This window comes from Equus quagga, unplaced genomic scaffold (genome assembly GCF_021613505.1).
Source record: "Equus quagga isolate Etosha38 unplaced genomic scaffold, UCLA_HA_Equagga_1.0 241_RagTag, whole genome shotgun sequence".
Taxonomy (NCBI): Eukaryota; Metazoa; Chordata; class Mammalia; order Perissodactyla; family Equidae; genus Equus; species Equus quagga.
In genome coordinates this window covers 49,698-70,018 of record NW_025799856.1, presented here as the reverse complement: position 1 = coordinate 70,018, position 20,321 = coordinate 49,698, and the positions used below count along the sequence as shown (strand labels likewise).

At 43.5% G+C, this 20,321-nt stretch overlaps 1 protein-coding gene across 13 annotated transcripts; it reads right to left on the bottom strand.

Moving 5' to 3' along the window:
• Window positions 1-128: 128 nt before the first annotated feature.
• LOC124233803 (UDP-GalNAc:beta-1,3-N-acetylgalactosaminyltransferase 1) lies at window positions 129-20,070 on the bottom strand. 13 transcript variants are annotated; one of them, XM_046651013.1, is made up of 6 exons: window positions 19,921-20,070; window positions 18,574-18,667; window positions 7,913-7,978; window positions 5,295-5,357; window positions 5,001-5,091; window positions 129-2,391 (listed from the first exon to the last, which is right to left on the bottom strand). In XM_046651013.1, the coding sequence occupies exons 4-6, from the start codon at window positions 5,301-5,303 to the stop codon at window positions 1,355-1,357; spliced, it is 1,137 nt and encodes a 378-aa protein (XP_046506969.1). In that variant the 5' UTR covers window positions 5,304-5,357; window positions 7,913-7,978; window positions 18,574-18,667; window positions 19,921-20,070; the 3' UTR covers window positions 129-1,354. The 13 variants fall into 13 exon arrangements, with proteins under 13 accessions (XP_046506969.1, XP_046506972.1, XP_046506967.1 ...); XM_046651016.1 differs by having other exon boundaries at window positions 18,574-18,664; window positions 19,921-20,050; XM_046651011.1 differs by lacking the exon at window positions 19,921-20,070 and adding an exon at window positions 19,596-19,860.
• Window positions 20,071-20,321: the final 251 nt, after the last annotated feature.

Below are 20,321 nucleotides of genomic sequence, written 5' to 3'. Positions count from 1 at the left end.
TAAGTGAAATTAAGTTTTTCTTGTGGGAAAATTATAAATATTTAAGTATCACAAGAGCTGACTACATACTTTCAAGTTTCTATTTTCTGCCAAAGGATCTGATCTTTTGCCATCATGTAACCCGACACAATAGCCACAGGAGGAAATTGCACCATCCCAGAACATCCCCTGGGGGCAAGGAGCGTCCTCTCTGACCCACCAGTGGGTCCAGCAACAGATCACACTCGCTTTTAAACCACAAACGGAGCTTTCCTCCTGATGTGAAACTAATAGCAGCAGCAGCAGAATGGTTTTTTTTCTCTTTATTCTCAAACTGACCGTGAAGGAGAAAACACATGGAACAGGTTAACAATGTGACTCGAATCTTTACTCTTTTCTTTCCGTCTCAGGGACTGAAACTGACACGCTTTTCATGATATCCTGGTCACCAGGTCCTCTTGTCTTTTTCCCTTCAGTCCTTTCCAAGAGGAGACGCGCTGCCTGGCATCCTGTATTATTCCTAATTTCCAGGTAGAAAAATGAGACAGACGAAGCGACATCTACAAACACCAGGGATTATGTTTTTTAAAAACAAGACAGATCTTCTTGCTTTAATTCTTCTCTACATTACCACGGCAAAATATTTATCAAAGTCCAAGAGATTACTGATACACAATAATGACCAACGACTTCGCATTAACGGAGCTATCGATAACTAATTCCCCAGTGAAGTAACTGGAAAGAGATTCAGATGTACAGGGTGACTCACTATTCTGTTTATACAGTTTTGAAACAACCATAACATTCAAACACCCAGAAAGTTCTAAGTAATATTAAATAATAATAACTCTGAAATACTGCAACATCTTGAGGTACTCTCTGAATGACCAAAAACAGATGAAATTTTGCTTGGTATCACTTAAGAGTTTTTTTACACAGAATTATTTTTAAAAATTGGTAATCCATGTAAGACATACACAAACCCCTTAACTGACTAGATTGTTCAATAAATAGAACTCCACGTTGCTTTGCTGTATGAACTAGCAAGCTTATAACTCAACAAAACCCTTTTAAGAAGTTCTAGTCTATAGAAGGACATGTTCAAATGGTTTGGTCCTATTAATTTTATTAACAAAACCCCCCAAATTCCTTTCTATTTCATTTCTCTGAACATTCTTTAAAGGGCCTGACTTGATTTCTGTCAAAATGAACCACAAGCGGAAGCCTCCAGTCTCCAGTTCTGCATGAGTCTCAGCTCAGCGTCAGCCAGCACGGCGACTGCTCGTGAATTTCCCATTGGAGATTTTTCAGTACCAACTTTAAGACTTTCCACACAGTATCCTGTCCTTCTCTATGATTTTGGTAGAATGTCAAATTAATAATGACACGTGGTGTTCCTCAGCATAACCTGCCAAAATGTGATAATTTCCTTGGAAGAAAAGCCATGGGCTGCAATGACACGTCTGAGTTGACAAACATCCAAATGGATCCTATATAAAAAGAAAAGGTTTGTGTCTTCTGGAATATGAATGTCCACTTTTAATAAATTCAAACAGATGCCAACATAAACATCTTCAAACTTGATGGGTTTTACGTGACTCATCATTTCATAGATCCTGGGCACCAAATCTCTGGACATTATGTAACCCAGCCCACTGCAGTAGGGAGGGAACACCTTGAAGGGATACTCCTGGTATGAAATATGAGATTTTTGGTAAAATCCTCTATAGGAGTAATTATCAATGAGGGGATAACCTGTGAAAAATTTCTCTGACTGGTTTAAATTTAAAAGATACTTCACTAAATTGCCAGTGTTGATGAAAACATCAGTGTCTGTCTTCATGATGTACTTGGCATTGGGGCAAAACTCAGTTACCCACCTGAATGCCATAATTGTTTTCAAGGTCAGGTTATTATATGTGTCTAAAAAATCCTGTCGTATTATGTCGCCATAAAGAAGGTGTTCGTCCTCTAAGGACAATGCCAACACTTTGTCTTCCCTTTCAGCCTGTCGGCCTAGTAAGAAAAACGTAAGAACCTCATATCCCCACCAAGACTTTTTTTCACCCCAGGTAACTCTAATAGCCTGCCTGGCTTTCACATCTGAGGGGTGTGAGGTCACCAGGATGACAAGAAATGGGTTTTGAAGAGAGCAGTTTGAATGCTCTCGAAGCGTGAAGTGGAAGTCTTGTCTGTAAATGGGCTCATACTCGTAGAAGTACATCCAGTTGACGCGCTCGATCACGTTGTAGTGGGGCAGGCTGAGGTACCACATCACGAGGAAACTCAGGAGTGACAGCAGCAGGAGGCTCCACTTCAGGGATCTCAGCGACATCCTGCTCGGAAGGGTGGTCCCCGGAGCCAGGGCCACGCACGGCAGCTCAAAGGATGCGAGCCTCAGCTGCTGGAAAACTTACCAAAGACCCAGTCAGTGTTTGACCACCCAGGAAACATTTCCAAAGGGTACCTGATGATCAGCTGAAGGAGAGAGTCCAAGAACACACTCTCCACAGCAAACCAAACTCCTGACCTGGATCTACGGCACTTCCCTCAACTACAGGAGAACGGACACCAACAACCAAGCATGTGCTTTAGCTTTTAAATCAAGACCAAGCTTAAAAACATCTCTTTATTTGGGGAAAATTAATATTTACTGTTTGACCTAAAATAACTGTTGAAATATGATTTTGTCCCCAAAGACCAGAGGGACAGAAAGAGATGAGTAATGGAGGGGCTAGAAGATGTCTCTAATAAATCCCCCTACATAAAAGCCCTGCTTCCCCTCTTTACCGCTAAGAAAACAAAGGCCCGTGAAGGATGAGGCAAGAGGCCCAATAAACCAAGGGTCTTTCTCAGCTGTGTAATCTGACATGGATTCCAGAAAATCAAGAGTAAGAAAAACCCAGTAGCTACAACTATCCATGGCGACCTGCTGGTGTGGGGTGAGACAAAGGTGGGGCCTCCTCACCCAGAGGCGAATCCTCTAGACGCCAACGGGGTAACCAGGTCGGGGCGTTTAAATCTGACACGACATAGCTTCTACTTGCCCTAAACACCACCCCGGCCCATCTGACCTCACTGGCTGCACTCAACACTCAGTCTGCAGGGTGGGTGCTTAGAAAGGCCTGTCTGTAGTATTGTGCTGTTTTGTGTTTCCCATTCCAATCTATTCAGAAACCATGCACCAGATCAGAATCACAAGATAGAATCTCCTAAAACACTTTTATACAGAACCTCCAGCTGAGACAAGACAACAGCTGGGAGACACAGAGCGGTCACTGTGGAGTGACGGCCACGGCCTCAGCTCTGCTCCAGATCCTGAGGACAAGGGTGGGTTACAACGTGGGATCCCACAGTGCTCTCCTGGCCCTATGATCACAGGCCTCAGTCTAAAGACACTCACGCACTAAGTATTTTCTAGACATCTTCCCCATCCACACACTACACCAGGCACCAGGGAGACCCCAGGAGGCAGGAAGTGGGAGGAGAAGACAGTCCCCAGGTGACATGTAAACACGGCATGCAGTGTAGCACAGACTGTTCCTATCGGCTGCTCAGGACTTCAGAGCAGGGGATACACCAACGCCATGAGGGGCCGGCTAAGGAGTTTCTGAAGGCGGCCTTTCATCCGGTCATCTGGGAACCTAGAATCTGATCTGGGGGGCGCATGTTAATGTCGTCATATGGGAAGGCTGGCCTGTACAGGTTCAACCTAGGGTCAATCTTAGGTCTGGCACACAGCTCTTCCACCTGTTGACACGTGAAAATGACAGCATCTCAAGACTCCTCATCCTCTCATCTGGCCAGGTCTTACTTGCCCTGATTACTTCTGCCCACAGTAACCTTTCTTATGTCTTGCTTTCTGTATGTGAAGTCATGCAAAGCAATGAAATATTTCAGCAAACTCTCTCCCGTATACGTGGTTTCATGTATATGTGTCTTGCTTCTCCACGTACATTCTATGACCTTCTTAGCAAAGAACATTTTTCTCACAATAGTCAAAGTGCAAGACAGAGGGCAGCCTACAGCAGGAGTGCAAGGAACACTGACTTGATATGCTATTTCCATTTGTGTAAGGAAAAAATGTAGGTGGGTCCATCCCACCCCCTACCCACCCTTCCCCTGCTCACTAGCCATACACAGCCAGCCCCTGGAAAAACCGCAAACGGAAGAGATCCAGAACAAGAATGATGGAATAAATTAACCCCTTCTTACACTTTCTCCTCAGCTGGCTACTAGACACTGCACAACCCTAGGAGCTCGCTTACCTGCCAGCCGTCGACAACCTGCACATTCATTACACCAGCTGTCAGATGGCAGTTTTACATCTCATTCTAACAAATCAGCCCATGATAACAAATTTCAGACAAATGGAAGGAAGGTGTCCCGAGAAAAGGGCACCATTTATAACTGCGTGTGACAATGGAGGCCGTGCTGCTCTTCAATACTGGGAAGAACTCAAAACAGCAAATCTTACTGTAAAAGCTGTCTCTGTAAGTCATGGTTTCTAAATGTGAAAATGTGACTGTGGTTATGATGTCTACTGCTTATGCGCCCATGAAGAAAATTAAAAAGCAGCAAAAAGAAGAGGAACTATCTAGTCCAAGAGGAGGAAAAGGCCTTTGAAGGATGGGCCAGAAGAGACTCCAGGTGGCACCCAACTCAGGCGGCTCTAAGGCAGAGACCAGAGTCCACACTCAGCTCCACCTTCTAACAACCAGGGTGAGCAAGTGTGTTATTTAATCTCTCCGAGCCTCAGTTTCCCCATCTCTACACTGAAGATGTTAACACAGTGCAAATTAGTGATAATGTACGCAAAGCATCTGGCCGGTGCGGGGTGATCAACAAACAGGCTGTCATTAACAGCTGTGGTCGATCCTTGGCATCTTTCCCAACCTGTTTGTGTCTCTAAATTGACTTTTATTCTCAAAAGGGATTATTCTAAACAAATAATCTTGATGAATTCTTACTACTTGAAGAAAAGTATATTTCAGAGCCATAAATATATTTCTATTTCTTACCTTCTTGATTTATTTCTCCTGTGTGAAAGACCTTCAATTTCCTCAATTGAACATTCAGTAGTAAGGAGTCGTCAAATAATGCCTGGAATTTCTGTAAGATATATAAGAAACTTAACATCATTTACTTACGGGTCAGGGAATTAGAGATCAGAGGGGAAGAGAACATCCCCCAATTCCTTTCTGAACTAGGAACATAAGTGGAAATAAAAAATTTTTTAAAATACCACTAGTCTACAGAACTCAGAGAGCTCATGCTTCATCACGGTAAAAGGGCCCTCGGTATGCACGACTTACAATGTGCATGTGAGTTCTCCTGCCAGCGGGCGTCTCACGTCAGCCTACCACAGTTCCACTTCCCTGCAGAAAGAACTCAGGGGTCACGGGCAGAAGTGAAACACGGAACTTCTACGAGACACCCTGCTGGTGTCCTCTCTCTAGTTCTCTGTTCCACACACACACACACACACACACACACACACGCACGCACATGCAGCAGGCAACCCTGATGTGCGATTACCAACTGGCACTTCCCAACCCAGCCCTTCCCGTCTGCACCTCCATCTCTACTCACAAATACCCGAGACACATTAACAAATGGAAAGGCAGTGAGGCACCTCTCACTTCCGGTCATAGTTCGGAAGGCTCATATCTTGGTTTTCACTAGCCATGTTTAAAAGCCAGAGTAGGATGTGAAAAACCTCCAGAGGTATTGAGACATATCACTCCTTATACCAAAAAATACTCCAAATGGATTAAAGATTCAAATGGGAGAAAAATGAACCTGGAAAAACACTGAAATAAAATATGGACGAACATTTCAATTATTTTGAAGTGGGGAAAACCTTCCAGTCACTCCACTATAAGGAAACAATCTAGAAACCATAAAGGAAATTTTGATCAAATGAAAATTTCAAGGAGTTCTTGAATAAGGCTGAAATGCAAAAAAACCCAAAACCAGAACAAAGCACAAACAAGGCTGAAAGAGAAAAAAAGGAAAAAAATGCCTGAGATATTTATGACACAGAATTTATAAGCCCAATAAAAAAAGAGTTCATACAGATTAAAAATTTAAAAAGATGAACCCTACAAGAAAATAAATGGCCAAAAGGGAAATTCTCAAGAACTAAAAATGATCCATAAAATAGATGTTCAAACTCACAAGTAAGCAGTGATACTGACAAAAATCACAAACTGGCAAATTAAAGGAAAAAAGAGTGACAATACTCAGTATGTGTGAGGGGAAAAGGCATTCTTGTGTACTTTCTGGAGTGAAATTTGAAAACATCAAAATTTTAAATAGACACATACTTTGACCAAGCAATTTAGCTTAGAGAAATAATCAGGCAACTGTGCATAATTTATAATACGGAAAATTTGATTTAAATGCTCCCAATAGGGAACTGGTAAAACAGAACTATGATACATCCATACCACAGCATATACTTACTCATTCTATGCGATGAGGCTTGTCTATGTTCCCCTGACATATTAATAAGTGAAAAATGCAGATGCAAAACTGATATGTGATATGATTCCTTTTGAACGATGGAAAGATAAGATTCTATAAAGCCAAAGTGCCACCCGTGCAAAGCAAGGGGTCTGGAAGGAAGCGCCCCCATATGTCAATGGTTTCTATTCCGTGGGCTTTCATTCTTTTTTCTTTTTGTGTCACTTGGATTTGTATTGCCTTTGTCCCCCTGAACGGCAGTCACCCATCGCTAGCATGAGGATCCTGAGTTTGATCTTATCCTAGCTCTTCCCCCCAAAGTGCGACCATGTACAATTCATCACATTTCTATTAAGTATTATTCTTTATTATTTCAGCAAATATTATCTCATTATAGTAAGGAATGCTTTTTAAAATCCATTGAAAATACAGTAATTCTAATATAAATCTAACAGGATTTACATTAGCTACTAATAGCATTATACACACACACATATAAATAGATAAAACAATTTATATATAAAGTGTTTACAACAAATGTTATTAGTCCCCCAGTAACCCTAAGTAGTGGGTAAGGTGGCTTTATTGTACCTATTTACAGATGAATTTTAGGGAATTCCAATAAAATGAAGGTGAAATAAAGACGCTTTTAAACAGACTAGGACTTATAAAGTCCACAAACTCTAGCAAAAACAAGTAGCAAAGGAATGTATTTTATGAAGAAAAATGAGCTCAAGAGGAAGGAATGCAATGCAAGGCACAAAAGTAAGCAAGGAGACTATTAAAAGATAACGAAAACTAGTAAAAATAGACAGTAATAAAAAAGGAGAGCAATAACAAAAACAGTATTTTTTTCACATGATTAAAAAAAGTGATGGGGCCGGCTTCGTGGCCGAGGGGTTAAGTTTGCGCGCTCTGCTTCGGTGGCCCAGGGTTTCGCCGGCTCAGATCCTGCGTGCAGACATGGCACCACTCGTCAAGCCATGCTGAGGCGGCGTCCCACATGCCACAACTAGAAGGACCCACAACTAAAAAATACACAACTATGTACGGGGCAGCTTTGGGGAGAAAAAGGAAAAATAAAATCTTTAAAAAAAAAAAAAGTGAAACTAAAATACTATATAAAATTGACATGGTGGTTGTAAAAAAATTTTCGGAGGATAATTAAAATATGTTAACATTCTTATCTAGTTCACGAGGAACAGAAAATAGTGATAAACTTTAGCATTTTGCAGAAAAATTCATTTCAGGATACGTTAACCTAAGAGTGACCATTGAAAGAACAGATATGGAACATGTACCTTCCAAACTGATTGAGAAATGAAAGAAACAAAGCAAGCTACAACTGAATAGACGGTTGCAGCAGAGGGAAAACAGAGATGATGCAGGGCAAACAGAAAACACAAAGGCAGGGGGCAGAAGGACATCTAAAGGTGTTCTTGGAGTAAATGTGCACGGGACTCACCTACTGAAGAACAGGGCCTCTCAGACTGGCTGACAATTCTGCAGGTCCCGCTCCTCAGACGCATGCCTAAAGCAACACACACAGATAAAAACGAGGAAAAGAAAGCATGTATCAGGAGCGTGCCAATCAAAAGGCTGCTGTAGCTAATTATTAAGATCACACATTCTAAATAAACAGCGCTTAAAAAGAAATTTTGCTAGTCATAAAATGAACCATCCAACAAGATAATTTAACAATCATGAAGCTAGATAACCATAAAAACATAGTCTCTACATATATAAAGCAAAACCTGAGAAGTATGAGTACAAATGAAAAAATTTATAATCCTAATGGGAGATTTCTAACAAATTTCTCTAAATAACTAATATATAAAGCAGAAAAAAAAAAGATACAAATGATTCAAATACTATTATTGCTATGTTGATCGAAACACTTAGCACCTTTCGTTCAATAAAAAGAAAAGGAATATTCGAGACCACATGAAACATTTATTAAAAATTGATGCTATTAGGTGGCCTAGGCCATCTCAACAGTGTTTTTGTAAAGATTGGCATCTGAGCTGCTAACAACTGTTGCCAATCTTTTTTTTGCTTTTCTGCTTTTTCTCCCCAAATCCTCCGAGTACATAGTTGTGAGTGCCTCTGGTTGTGCTATGTGGGACACCGCCTCAGTGTGGCCCGACGAGCGGTGCCATGTCTGCACCCAGGATCTGAACCAGTGAAACCCAGGGCCACTGAAGCGGAGCACGCGAACTCAACCACTCGGCCACAGGGCCAGCCCCCTCAACAGTTTTAAAAACTCAACTTAACACAGGCCACATTCTCTGACCACAATATAACTCGACCACAAAAACATAACTTGAAAAATAAACAAAAAATCTGTTTAGAAACTCAAAACCCTCACACAATTTGTTTAATCCATACATTTAAAGAGAACACTATATTGGACATTATAAGTGAATACCAGCAAAATATGTTTCAATGAGGCAGCTATTGCACTAACTCCTTACTTGAAAATTATTGAGGGGAAGTGGGAGACAAGCTATTTTTTCCTGCTTTAAATAATGATCTATAGTTCAAGGGTGGCAAATAGCTCCAAATGAAAAGGAAATGCTCTTCTTTATAGAAAAATGCCAATTATAAATGCAGGTGGAATGTCAGATTAAGAAAACTATCATTTTGCAACCTCTACAAAATTATTCATTCAGGCAATAATTATCAATAAGTGTTTTGATCATAAAATGAAAGGTTGATTGAGAACTGGACATCTGTATGGTGCCAAAGTAATACTACTAAGATTACTTTCCACTTGCAAGGACTGAAAAAATATAAACTTCATACTGGAGGAATCAGAGTGCCACCACCCTCACCCGATCGTCAATCTTAGTATTACAAATGGTGCAACAAACACACACTGTGTCTCTCCTAATGAGATACAACGTGCAGTGTACAATATCATCTCTGAGGCATCCTAGCCAAAACGTTTAACTGGAATCTACTCAAGTTTTACAAGAAATACAGCGGATACAAGAACAAGCTAAGGAACATCACAAGGAAGCAATCAGACAAATCCAGGAGTGGGGTGCTCTATGGGGCAACCAGCATGGTGTCTTCAGCCAGTCAATACCCTGAAAAAGGGATGGCTCTAGATTAAAAGAGATTAAGGGACATGCACAATTGCAGAGTATGGTCCTGGACTGGATCCTGGAGAAGTCTGAAGACAATCCAGATATTAGGTGATCTGGAGGATTATTAATTTTGTTAGGTGTGATAACATTAACTGGGTACAAAATAAAATGTTCCCAGATAAATAAATGTAGTCTATTCACACCTGGAATATTATTCAGGTATAAAAAGAAACAAAGCACCAGTACAGGCCATAACCAGCATCAGTTGTAAGAATTCAGATCAAGGATGAACCTCAAACACACTATGCTAAGGAAAACAAGCCGAACACAAAGACCATACATGGTAAGACTCCACGAACACGCAATGTCCAGGAGAGGCAAGTCTACACACAGTAGGCTAGTGGTCGCCTGGGGGTGGGACCAAGGACTGTCTGCAAATGAACATGAAGGACATTTTTGGGGTGACAGAAATATTTTAAAATTTGATTGTGGTGATGCTCGCACAACTCTGTAAATTTAGTAAAAATCTTTGAACTGTACAATTAAAACGAAATAACTTTTCAGTATGTAAATTATACCTCAATAAAGCTGTTAAAAACAATTTAAAAAGTTTTTTAATTTTCCTATTTTTAAGAGTCATACACTGATATATTTGGAATGGAATGTCAAATATCTGTATTTACTTTAAAATATTTCAGTAATTGAAAGTAAAGAGAATTGAGAAAAGAAAAAAGTTCCCTCACACATTTTTGGTGGAGTATAAAATGACAACACCTCTCTGGAGGGCGATTTGGAAATACTTACACAAACCACAAACATATCCACTCTTTTATCAGTAATTTTGTTCCTGGAATGTATTTTAGACATAGCTACATATGTGTAAAATGATGAATGTATATAAGGGTATTGGCTGAAACATTGTTTGTTATAGCAAACAATTAGGAATAACCCAAGGGATCATTAATGAGGGATTCCTTACATAAACCATGAAACATCCACACAATGGAATACTATGCAGCTGTTAAAAAGAGAATGAGGACATTCTCTATGTAGTGACGTAGAAAGATTTCTAGAATATAGTAAGTGAAGGAGATACAGAACAATGTTCATAATGTGCTAACTTTTGTGTTAGAAAGGAAGAGGAAATAAAAATATATATTTGTATATGCATGAAAAAAACAATGGAAAGACACACAAGTGTAGTAGGCAGTGAGGAATGGGGAGGGTCAAAAAAGGGGTGAGAGCACCCCTTTTGATATTATTATTACTTAATATTACTTAAGTAATATTACTTTCTCACATATATTATTTTTTATATTATTTTGATTTTTAAAACACTTGAATATATTAAAATTCAAAACAAAAAACTTTTTCCCTATTAAAAAAAGTGCTACATGCAAAAATGCACTGGCCGTAACTACAGCAAGTCCTTGCAGAAAATTAATAACCTTTTAAAAATAATCTACCTTTTTAATTACCTTTATATACATTTTTTTCCTTTTTTTTTTTTTTTTGAGGAAGATTAGCCCTCAGCTGATATCTACAGCCAATCCTCCTCTTTTTGCTGAGGAAGATTGGCCCTGAGAGAACCTCCATGCCCATCTTCCTCCATTTTGTTTTTGTGGGACACTGCCACAGCATGGCTTGATAAGTGGTGCATAGGTCCATGCCCGGGATCTGAACTGGTGAACCCTGGGCCACTGAAGCTGAGCATCTGAACTTAATCACTGTGCCACCAGGCCAGTTCCCCTTTATACACACTTTTTGTATCCACTTGACTTTTTTTACTGGCATATAACTTACATACAGTACAACTCACTCTTTTTATTGCATTGTTCTGTAAGTTATGACACTCATGTAACCACTGGCACAATCAACATATAAAACAGCATCATCACAATAAAAATTTTACTAGCATCCCTTTAACGTCAACCCTTCCCCCTTCTGCCAGACAACCACTGGTCAGTTTTTTCTCTCTATAGTTTTGCCTTTACCAGAATGGTACATAAATGGAATGATACAGAATGCAGATATTTGAGTCTGGCTTCTTTCATTTAGTATAACAAATAATACGTTTTAAAAAAATAAGTTGAAAATAAACGCGATGAGTACTTAGCTCAAGAAGTTAAAAAAAAAATTCCAATGTTATTACAAAGAAAATAGAGAGAATAATAAAGCAGACACTAGTGAAAAGCAAAAAACCCAATAAGGATGATTATTAAAACACAAATATTAAGAATAGAAGGGAAGTTCTTTAACCTGTTGAAGAAATTACAGCAAACTCAATGATGAAACTTCAGAAGCATTCCCATTAAAGTCAGAAAGAAGACAAGGTCGCCAGCTACGGCCTCTACCACTCAGCATGGTCCCAGACAGCCTCACCAGCCACTGGATCGGGAAGAGGAGGTGAGACGCAGAAATGGCTAAGGAAGAGGAAAAAGCACCCCTGTTTTCCAGTATACAATCGCCTACATAGAAATCTCAAGGGGAAAAGGATAATGTGTAAAAACTAATAAGTTTACCGAGGTGCTGGATAGGAGCTCACCGACAAATCAGAAACAATAAAAAAAAACAAATAAAAATCTAACAGGAAAAACACAACAGCAACAAAAACTACAGTGTCAAATAAAGCTAACAAAATGATGTGGAAAACTCAAAAACTTTTCTGAAGAATATAAAAAAAGATGTGAATACACAGGAGAGATAACGGGTTCAGGGCTAAGAAAACGTACATGGAAAGATTCCACTTGCACGAGTTAGTCAATACATTCACAGGGTTACGAAAGGCACTTAATCATCTGGGAATAACCAACACAATTTGGAAAACATAGAATGAAGCTGGGGGGTGGGCACGGATTGGGTTTAAATCCTCCGTAATTAAAACAGAGTCGCAGATCAAACAACTGAAGAGCAAGGCCAGAGAGAGAGCCACGCACACAAAGACTTGACACATGGCCATGGGGAAAGGACTCAACGAAAGGTTTCAGAATAAATGTGGAATAAGTAAAACTGTATTCATGTTTATTTCCAAAATGAAATTCCAGGTGTATAAAATAACTAAATGTAAAAAAAAGCAAAACTAAAATTACTGCAGGAAAATATAGCATAATGTATTTGTGACCTTTGTGTGGGAAAAGCCTTTGCAAACAAGTCACAAAAAGCATATCCCATACAAGGGAGGAGAAATACACTGGGTCACATTAAAATATAAAAGTACTTACAGGACAAGGCACCAAAACACACCGCTCAAAAATGAGCCACAGGGGCTGGCCCCGTGGCCGAGTGGTTAAGTTCGCGCGCTCCGCTGCAAGCGGCCCAGTGTTTCGTCGGTTCGAGTCCTGGGCGCGGACATGGCACTGCTCATCAGACCACGCTGAGGCAGCGTCCCACATGCCACAACTGGAGGAACCCACAACGAAGAATACACAACTATGTACCGGGGGGCTTTGGGGAGAAAAAGGAAAAAATAAAATCTTTAAAAAAAAAAAAAAAAAAAGAGCCACAGACTCAGAGAAGATAATACAACAGATAAAGGACTGGCGCCCAGAATCTCTTCTGGATACACAGTATCCATTGTTACATAGGATATATTTGTAATAATCTGCTATTGTAGTTGACCCACAAGAGCTGAAGAAACATCCCAATAACAGAAGAGCCCAGAAACCTCCACAGACAAAACAGGCTGTCAGCTTCCAGATTATCAAGTGTGCCAATGCTCTAACCATCAAATAGAACTGCCATCCTCGGAGAAGTGACGAGCAGCTCAATTACTAAGCCCCAGAACTGACCGAAGCCCCGGACGGCTGCCTCACGGGCCGCCAACCACAGGCTGCATCTGGGGCTTATCTACGGGGGTTCCAGCCTCACAAGGGCTCTGTGGACCAAAAAAATTGGAAATCATTCAAACAAACAAACTACTCTATTTTTAATGGAAGGCTTTTCACAGTTTTTAATATATTAATGTGCATTCTCTGAGAAGAGGATACATAATGCAACGTTTCTCAAATTTATCTGAACAAAGAACCTATTTTAATTTTCAGAGCCTCTGGTAGGACTGGAATTCCTCATTTTGGAAATCGTGTTCTAGAATATTTTTGTGTTCACTGAACTGAGAAAATAGTTTCTGTGAATTACTAAATAAAAATTTAAGAGTACTTTGGAGTAAAAAGCAAAAATGCACAAATTGGTTCAATTACTTTGGAAAACTTTTTAGTGTTATTCACTAAGGCGGGACATACACACCCTGTGAGATGGCAAATCCGCCCCTAGGTAGAACACTCAACAATGTGTACACACAGAAGGAACCAAAAACATTCAGGAAGGTTCTAATAACACACTATTCACGGGAGCCCCGACTTGGAAACAACCCACAGCAGAAGGGAAATAAACTTATGTAACAGCACATTATACAAAATGAAAACGGACAAACGACATCAGGGAGCATCTCTCAAACATAACGTTGAGCTGAAGGAGCCAGACGCAGGAAGAACAGACCCCAGGGCCCCACTGACGCACAGCTGACAGGCAGGCGAGAGTAACCTGGGCTAGGACTGAGCACGCTGCGAACTCGGGGGAGGTGGAAGGTGACCGAGAGGGGCCGGCAGGGACTTTCTTGGGTGCTGGCCACGCTACTTCTTGACGTAGACTGTGGCTACAGGGCAGTTCCCTCTTCCAACCTGTGTACTTCTTTTTGTATGCCACACTCAAAGAGGTGTAAACGCGTGGGCAATCCAGTCGGTGGTGTGTGTGTGGGGGGAGGGCTGACATGTGCAGCTGGTGCCGGCAGCGTCTCCAGGACATGCAGCCCTGGTGCCCCACTCGTGCTGAGAGCAAAGCAGGTGCCACCAGGCACTCCCTCACGGAATCTTCAAGAGAGCCCACAAACTTCAGCACTCTTAAACCCTTCACTGTTATGTTTACAGGTAAGGCTTGGGGAGAGGCAGTAACTTGCTCAAAGTCACAGGTTGGTCAGTGGGGGAGACAAAATCAAAGAGATCTCGCATTCTTGGCCACACCTTCCTATCCCAGGGGTCTGCGGCATTCCTCCTGACCACAGCTGCTGAGTGCGTTCTCATTTCCGCAACCACTGAACCCTGACAGAAACAGCACAGCAGCACCACAGCCTGTCTTCACACAGCAAGACTCAAGATTCCCACGCTCAAAACCTGAGACTTGAATTATAAGCCACAGCAATAACCAATCATTCATGCAGATACAGACCTTTTTATTTTGCATCAAAAACATGCTGAGCACTAAAAAAAAAAACGGGGGGGGGGGGGGGGGGGGTGAGGTGGGGGGGTGCATGAAGAATCAGTTCAAATGCAAGGACTCCGAGAAACAAAACAATTGTACTGCAATAGTACAATTATGTAAGCCAAAATAACCTGAAATTCTTTACCAGGATGTAAAAATCTTGGTTATTTTCTGCAAAAGAAGAGCAAATTTAACTATTTAAAAGAGTATAAATTTTTTTCAGTTGCAAATCTAATGTATGTTCATTAGAGAAAATTTTGTAAGTGCAAAAAAAGTACAATGACAATAAAAGCTTAACGGTAACAATGTCAACATTCTCGAAGCAGCTCCATCAGGTCTGTCTCTCCATAGGAACATACACGCTCCATCTCATCTGCTGCCACTGCCCCCTCCCATCCCGCTGCAGCCAGGACTTCCCTTCTGATCCCCGAGAACGTCAAACTCTTTCCCACCCTTGGGGAGTCGGCGTCTGCTGTCCCTCTGACTCAAAAGCTGGCTCCTCACACTTCGGGTCTCAGCAAAACCTCATTTAGGAGTCCTTCCCTGGGCTCTCATGTCAAGGACTTCCCCAGCCCGTACTTTCTACTGCATCCCTCCTTACTCTCTTCTTAGCATTGAACCCGCGGGGAAGTTTCTGTCTGTTGGTCACTGTGGTTCCCTTCACAAGAAACTGAGGTTCCTGAGGTCTCTGCAAAGACCTAGGCCATCCTGTTCACGCTGTATCCCCGGGGCCCAGCCTGCAGGAGGCACTCCGTGGATATCTGAAAACCGTGCAAATGGTCTGGAAACGTGCTTTTATCTACTTACTAAGAAAATATTCCCAAGGATAAACTGAACCCAAAAATAACCCCCTGATTTTCTGTTAGATGATATTTACTTTTCTTCAGCTATCTTTTAACACAAAGCCTTATTCTAACAGGCTACAATGATTCTGATCACGCGCACTTTAAAAGGTCCAGACAGGGAAAACAAAAAAATAAATTTCAATGAAATTCTAAGCCCAAGCATGCTAGACTCAGGGTCATCCAAAGAGAAAAGACGTGCTAAAGAAAATTACGAAACTACTGCCAGTTGCACAACATTATGACTTTTCTCCATAAAAAGCAATACTGGGGGCCGGCCCCATGGGTGAGTGGTTAAGTTCACATGCTCTGCTTCAGCAGCCGGGGGTTAACTGGTTCGTATCCTGGGCGCAGACCTACACACCACTCATCAGGCCATGCTGAGGCAGCGTCCCACATAGAAGAACTAGAATGACCTACAACTAGGGTATATACCTATGTACCGGGGCTTTGGGGAGGAAAAAAAGAGGAAGATTGGCAACAGATCTTAGCTCAGGGCCAATCTTCCTCACCAAAAAAAACCCCAACAACAACAATACTGCAGAGTGGGTAGAAACCCAAACTGTCTAAAAATCGTCCTGTGCACGCTGAATTTAAAACAATCATAATTACAGACATCAACCACTTCCCATTCCTTGTAAGAGAGGGGACCACATATGAATACACATCCTTGAGGAAAATTTCCTTAGAAGTACCCTCTCAAACTGAACACAACAATTCACAAACACAGCAAAACTCTTCCGCTCTGATCGCCTCTGATTATCTCAGAAACATCCAGCGAGGTTTGACCACTACTTCTCTCTTCCCTCTTCTTTCTTTAACCCAGAGGTTCTCAAACTTTGCTGCACATTACAATCTCCTGAGAACTTGAAAAACTCTGGACACCAGGCTGCACCCCGGAACAACTAAGTCAGAGTTTTGCAGGGCGGTGAGGCTCAGGCAGCAGTATTTTAAGCTTCCCAGGTGACTCCAACGTGCTGCTCTGGACCATTGAAGGGCAGCGCATGGGCACCAACCAGGAGCTGGGCGGGAACGCAGGGCCTCAGCCCCCAGACCTACAGTAGCAGATACTACATTTTATCAGACAACACGTTTAACATTTAGGACGGGGCTGGCACACAGAGCTAAGTAGAAGGTATTGCTGTTAATATGAAAGTCCACACTATCTGCTCCATCTAACTTCTTCTTATTTGCCCATATTCCTTCCATTTACAAACTCTGCCGCTAGCTCCCAATGTCTACGCCATCACATGCTCTATGACACATTTAAACAGGCAAATAAATCCTAGTCAATCCACCTTCTCCCTCCAAATCAGTATGCCTTCTTGTATTTTTTGCTGAGGAAGATCAGCCCTGAGCTAACATCTGTTGCCAATCTTCCTCTTTTTTTGCTTGAGGAAGATTAGCCCTGAGCTACTATCTGTACCAATCTCTCTCTATTTTGTATGTGGGTTGCTGCCACAGCATGGCTGACGAGTGGTGTAGGTCTGTGCCCAGGATCCAAACCCACAAACCTGGGCCACCAAAGTGGAGCGTGCCAAATTTAACCACAAGGCCACCAGAGCTGGCCCCAGTGTGCCTTCTTTTAGAGTCCAAGGATTATGTTTCCTCTAGGATCTTGAAATTCCTAATGGTTCTGCTACCCTGTCCATATATGCCCAAAAGAATGACCCACAGAGGCCCACAGTGCCAAATGTGGACTTTCCTGGTTCCTCCTTCATACGCACGCCGCCCTCTCCCACGATCCTTCCTTCTGCACCATAGTCTTCCTACAAGCAAAGGACATTCTTTCTCTGGACATGATTTGCACTGTGAGAAGACCTACAACAGATACTTCTGGCAATCGGGGGAGAACTAAAAAAGAACCTTTGCAAACCGAGGTGTGAGATGTTCAAGTGGCATCAAACTGCTTGAAAGACTGTGCCTATGTGTCAAGGCTTCCACCCTTCTTCCCACCTTGAAGCACACAGCTGGGCGGATAACAGAATCAAATTTTCTTCACTGAAACAACGAACTGCAACCACTATATCTGCCTAATTTAATGACGCTTAAAAACGAACTACGCTTTACTCTGTCAGGGCAAACAAGTGTTTACATTAAAAAGAACCTGCTTTGGGGGCCAGGCCCATGGCCAAGTGGCCACTTCAGCGGGCCAGGGTTTCACTAGTTCGGATCTCGGGTGTGACCTAGCACCACTCATCAAGCCACGCTGAGGTGGCGTCCCACACAGCAGAACCAGAAGGAGCTACAACTAGAATATACAACTATGTACTGGGGGGTTTTGGGGAGAAGAAGAAGAAAAAACCCAAAAAGACTGGCAACAGATGTTAGCTCAGGGCCAATCTTTAAAAAGGAGCACCGTGTTTGAGTGCACACATTGGACCTCGTTCGTGAAGCTGTACAGTGTGGGTCTCTAGCACACAGTGAGCAGGCAAGAGCTGCAACAGAAAAGCGTCTTTGGCCCGGACAGGACACAGGTGTGAAAGGGACAAAGGCATTTCCTAAAACTGCATTCTATCTGTTTCATCCAACAGTGGGCAGAACAGGACTGGACAGCTGGCACTGAGAGAAGGTGAATCATTTGAAAGGGAAAGAAAAGACAAAGAAGTTTCCACGGGAGTATTTTTTTAGGGACAGAGACATGAGTCTCAACTTGAAATGGAATATGATCAGCAAATTAAGTTTATACAGCTAAGTCTTTCTGAGGCACCATAGTATTTTAATAATAATTCACTTTTTAAATATATCTATACATAATCCAAAATGGTTTAGTAGAGCTTAACTCTTGTACCTCCTCAAATCCTTTGGTGAAAAATATAGACTAAAATATACAACAAAATTTGTAGCTGTGTAAATGATCCTTAAAATCTTGTAAAGGAGACTACGTATTATGATCAATTTGAACAATCAGAATAATTTCTAAATTAAGATAAACTTACCTGTAGAATTTCAGAGGAGACTAAAGCTTTAGCTGAAGTTTTTTGTTGTTTTCTGTATTCCATGCTTTAGTTAAAACAGATTTGCTGTGAACTACTGAACCGAAGAACAAGAAAAAAATATGCATCTTAAGTCACAACTTAACACTGGACATCTAAAATCAATGTTGTACACCTAGCAAGATGCCATGGGAGCAAATTATTATACATCAACACACTTTGCTTTTGGAAAAGCCTTGGTCCTCTCTTCCTCCTCCTTGCTCTCAAATCGCCTCGTGCATCTAATCTGGAATTATATTTGGCCCCTGTTTTGACAACAGATTTTATTTTCAGGGCTGGAATTACACAATGCCCACTCAACTGAACGAACTTTCTAGTCCAGGAGAAAAAATATCATAAACTCTTGTCCCTTAACATTAATTAGTTCCCTTCTCGCGAGGCTGATCCAAGTTCGATTTGCACTTTTATCGGGCATCACCACTGTGAAAGCCCAAATCAGCGCCTGCCTCCGTGTAAGCCGCCCGGGCGCTAAACCACGACCCTGGTCCCAGCAAGGCTGCAAACTCAAACCCTGCACCTCTGAAAACAGAAAAAAACACAAGGTTTGCTAATTTGTGCCCTGGCTGTAGCTCTTCCTGACAAGGCGGCCGCCCCCTAAGCGCTGGCACTGTGCGCAAAACACAGAGGGCAGCCCCCCGCCCTGCCTGCGAAGCCCCCGGGAGGCCCCGCGGGGCGCGGGAGGGGAGCACGGAACGCACCGGTGTGTGCTGCGGGCATCTCTGCTCGCACAGACACTCCGCCGCCCCTGCGCGAGTTCTGGGAAAACGCCTCCTCTGCTCCTTAAGATCGCCTCTTAGAAATCAGGACCCCAAGGGTGCCCTCCTCCTCGGGCCCGCGTCCCGCCAATCCCGCCCCAGCAAGAGCCCTCCCTCAGTCCCACTGCCGGGCCCCTCCCGGCGCCGTGCGAGCGCGCCCCCCGGGCCTGCTGGGGACCCGCCAGCACCCCCACTCCCCGCGCCCCTTACCCGCCGCCGCGACCCACCCGCGCCGCCAGCTCCCCGGGCGTGGCCGGCAGGGCGCAGGCAGGGAGGGGGCGGCGCCCGGAGGGGTGCAGGCCTGCGCCCCCCGCGCGCCCCTCTCGGGCCTGCCCCGGGAGCGGCCGGCTGCCCGTCACGGAGGCCCGGGCTCCAGGGCGCGGCTGCTCCCTGTGCCCCGGGGCCGCGCTCTGCAGAGGCCGAAAGCGTGAGACGCGCCCCAGCCCTCGGCGGCCGGAGGAGGGCGGGGCCCGGCAAAGCGGCGCGGCCCACGCCCGCCGCCCAGCCCGCGGTGTCCCGCCCGGCCGGCGCTCACCTCCTGAGCGCGGCGCGCACGCAGCTCCGACGCTGCCGGGCGGGCGATGCTCCGGCCCCGCGCGCACACGCAGCCTCCCCGCAGCCGCACGCACGGCCGGGCGCGCGCAGCCCCGCGCCGCCCCGAGACCCGCGCTCGCCGGCTCGCTCGCTGGTACGCACGCGCGAGCTCGCGCGGCTGCAGCCCACGCCCTCGCCCGGGCGCGCTCTCTCGGTGCTCGCCATCGCTTCGCCTTCCGAGCCCATGGGAGTAGGTGTGCCTTTTACGCTGGAGGCTGGCCGAGGATAGGCGACTAGTGGCCGACTTGTGACAAGGATTTATGTTTAAGACTCGCTCCTCTTTGCCTGCTTGCCGTGTTCCCAAGCTGCGTAAATGCACGGCCTCGAGGCAGTCCTGGAGGG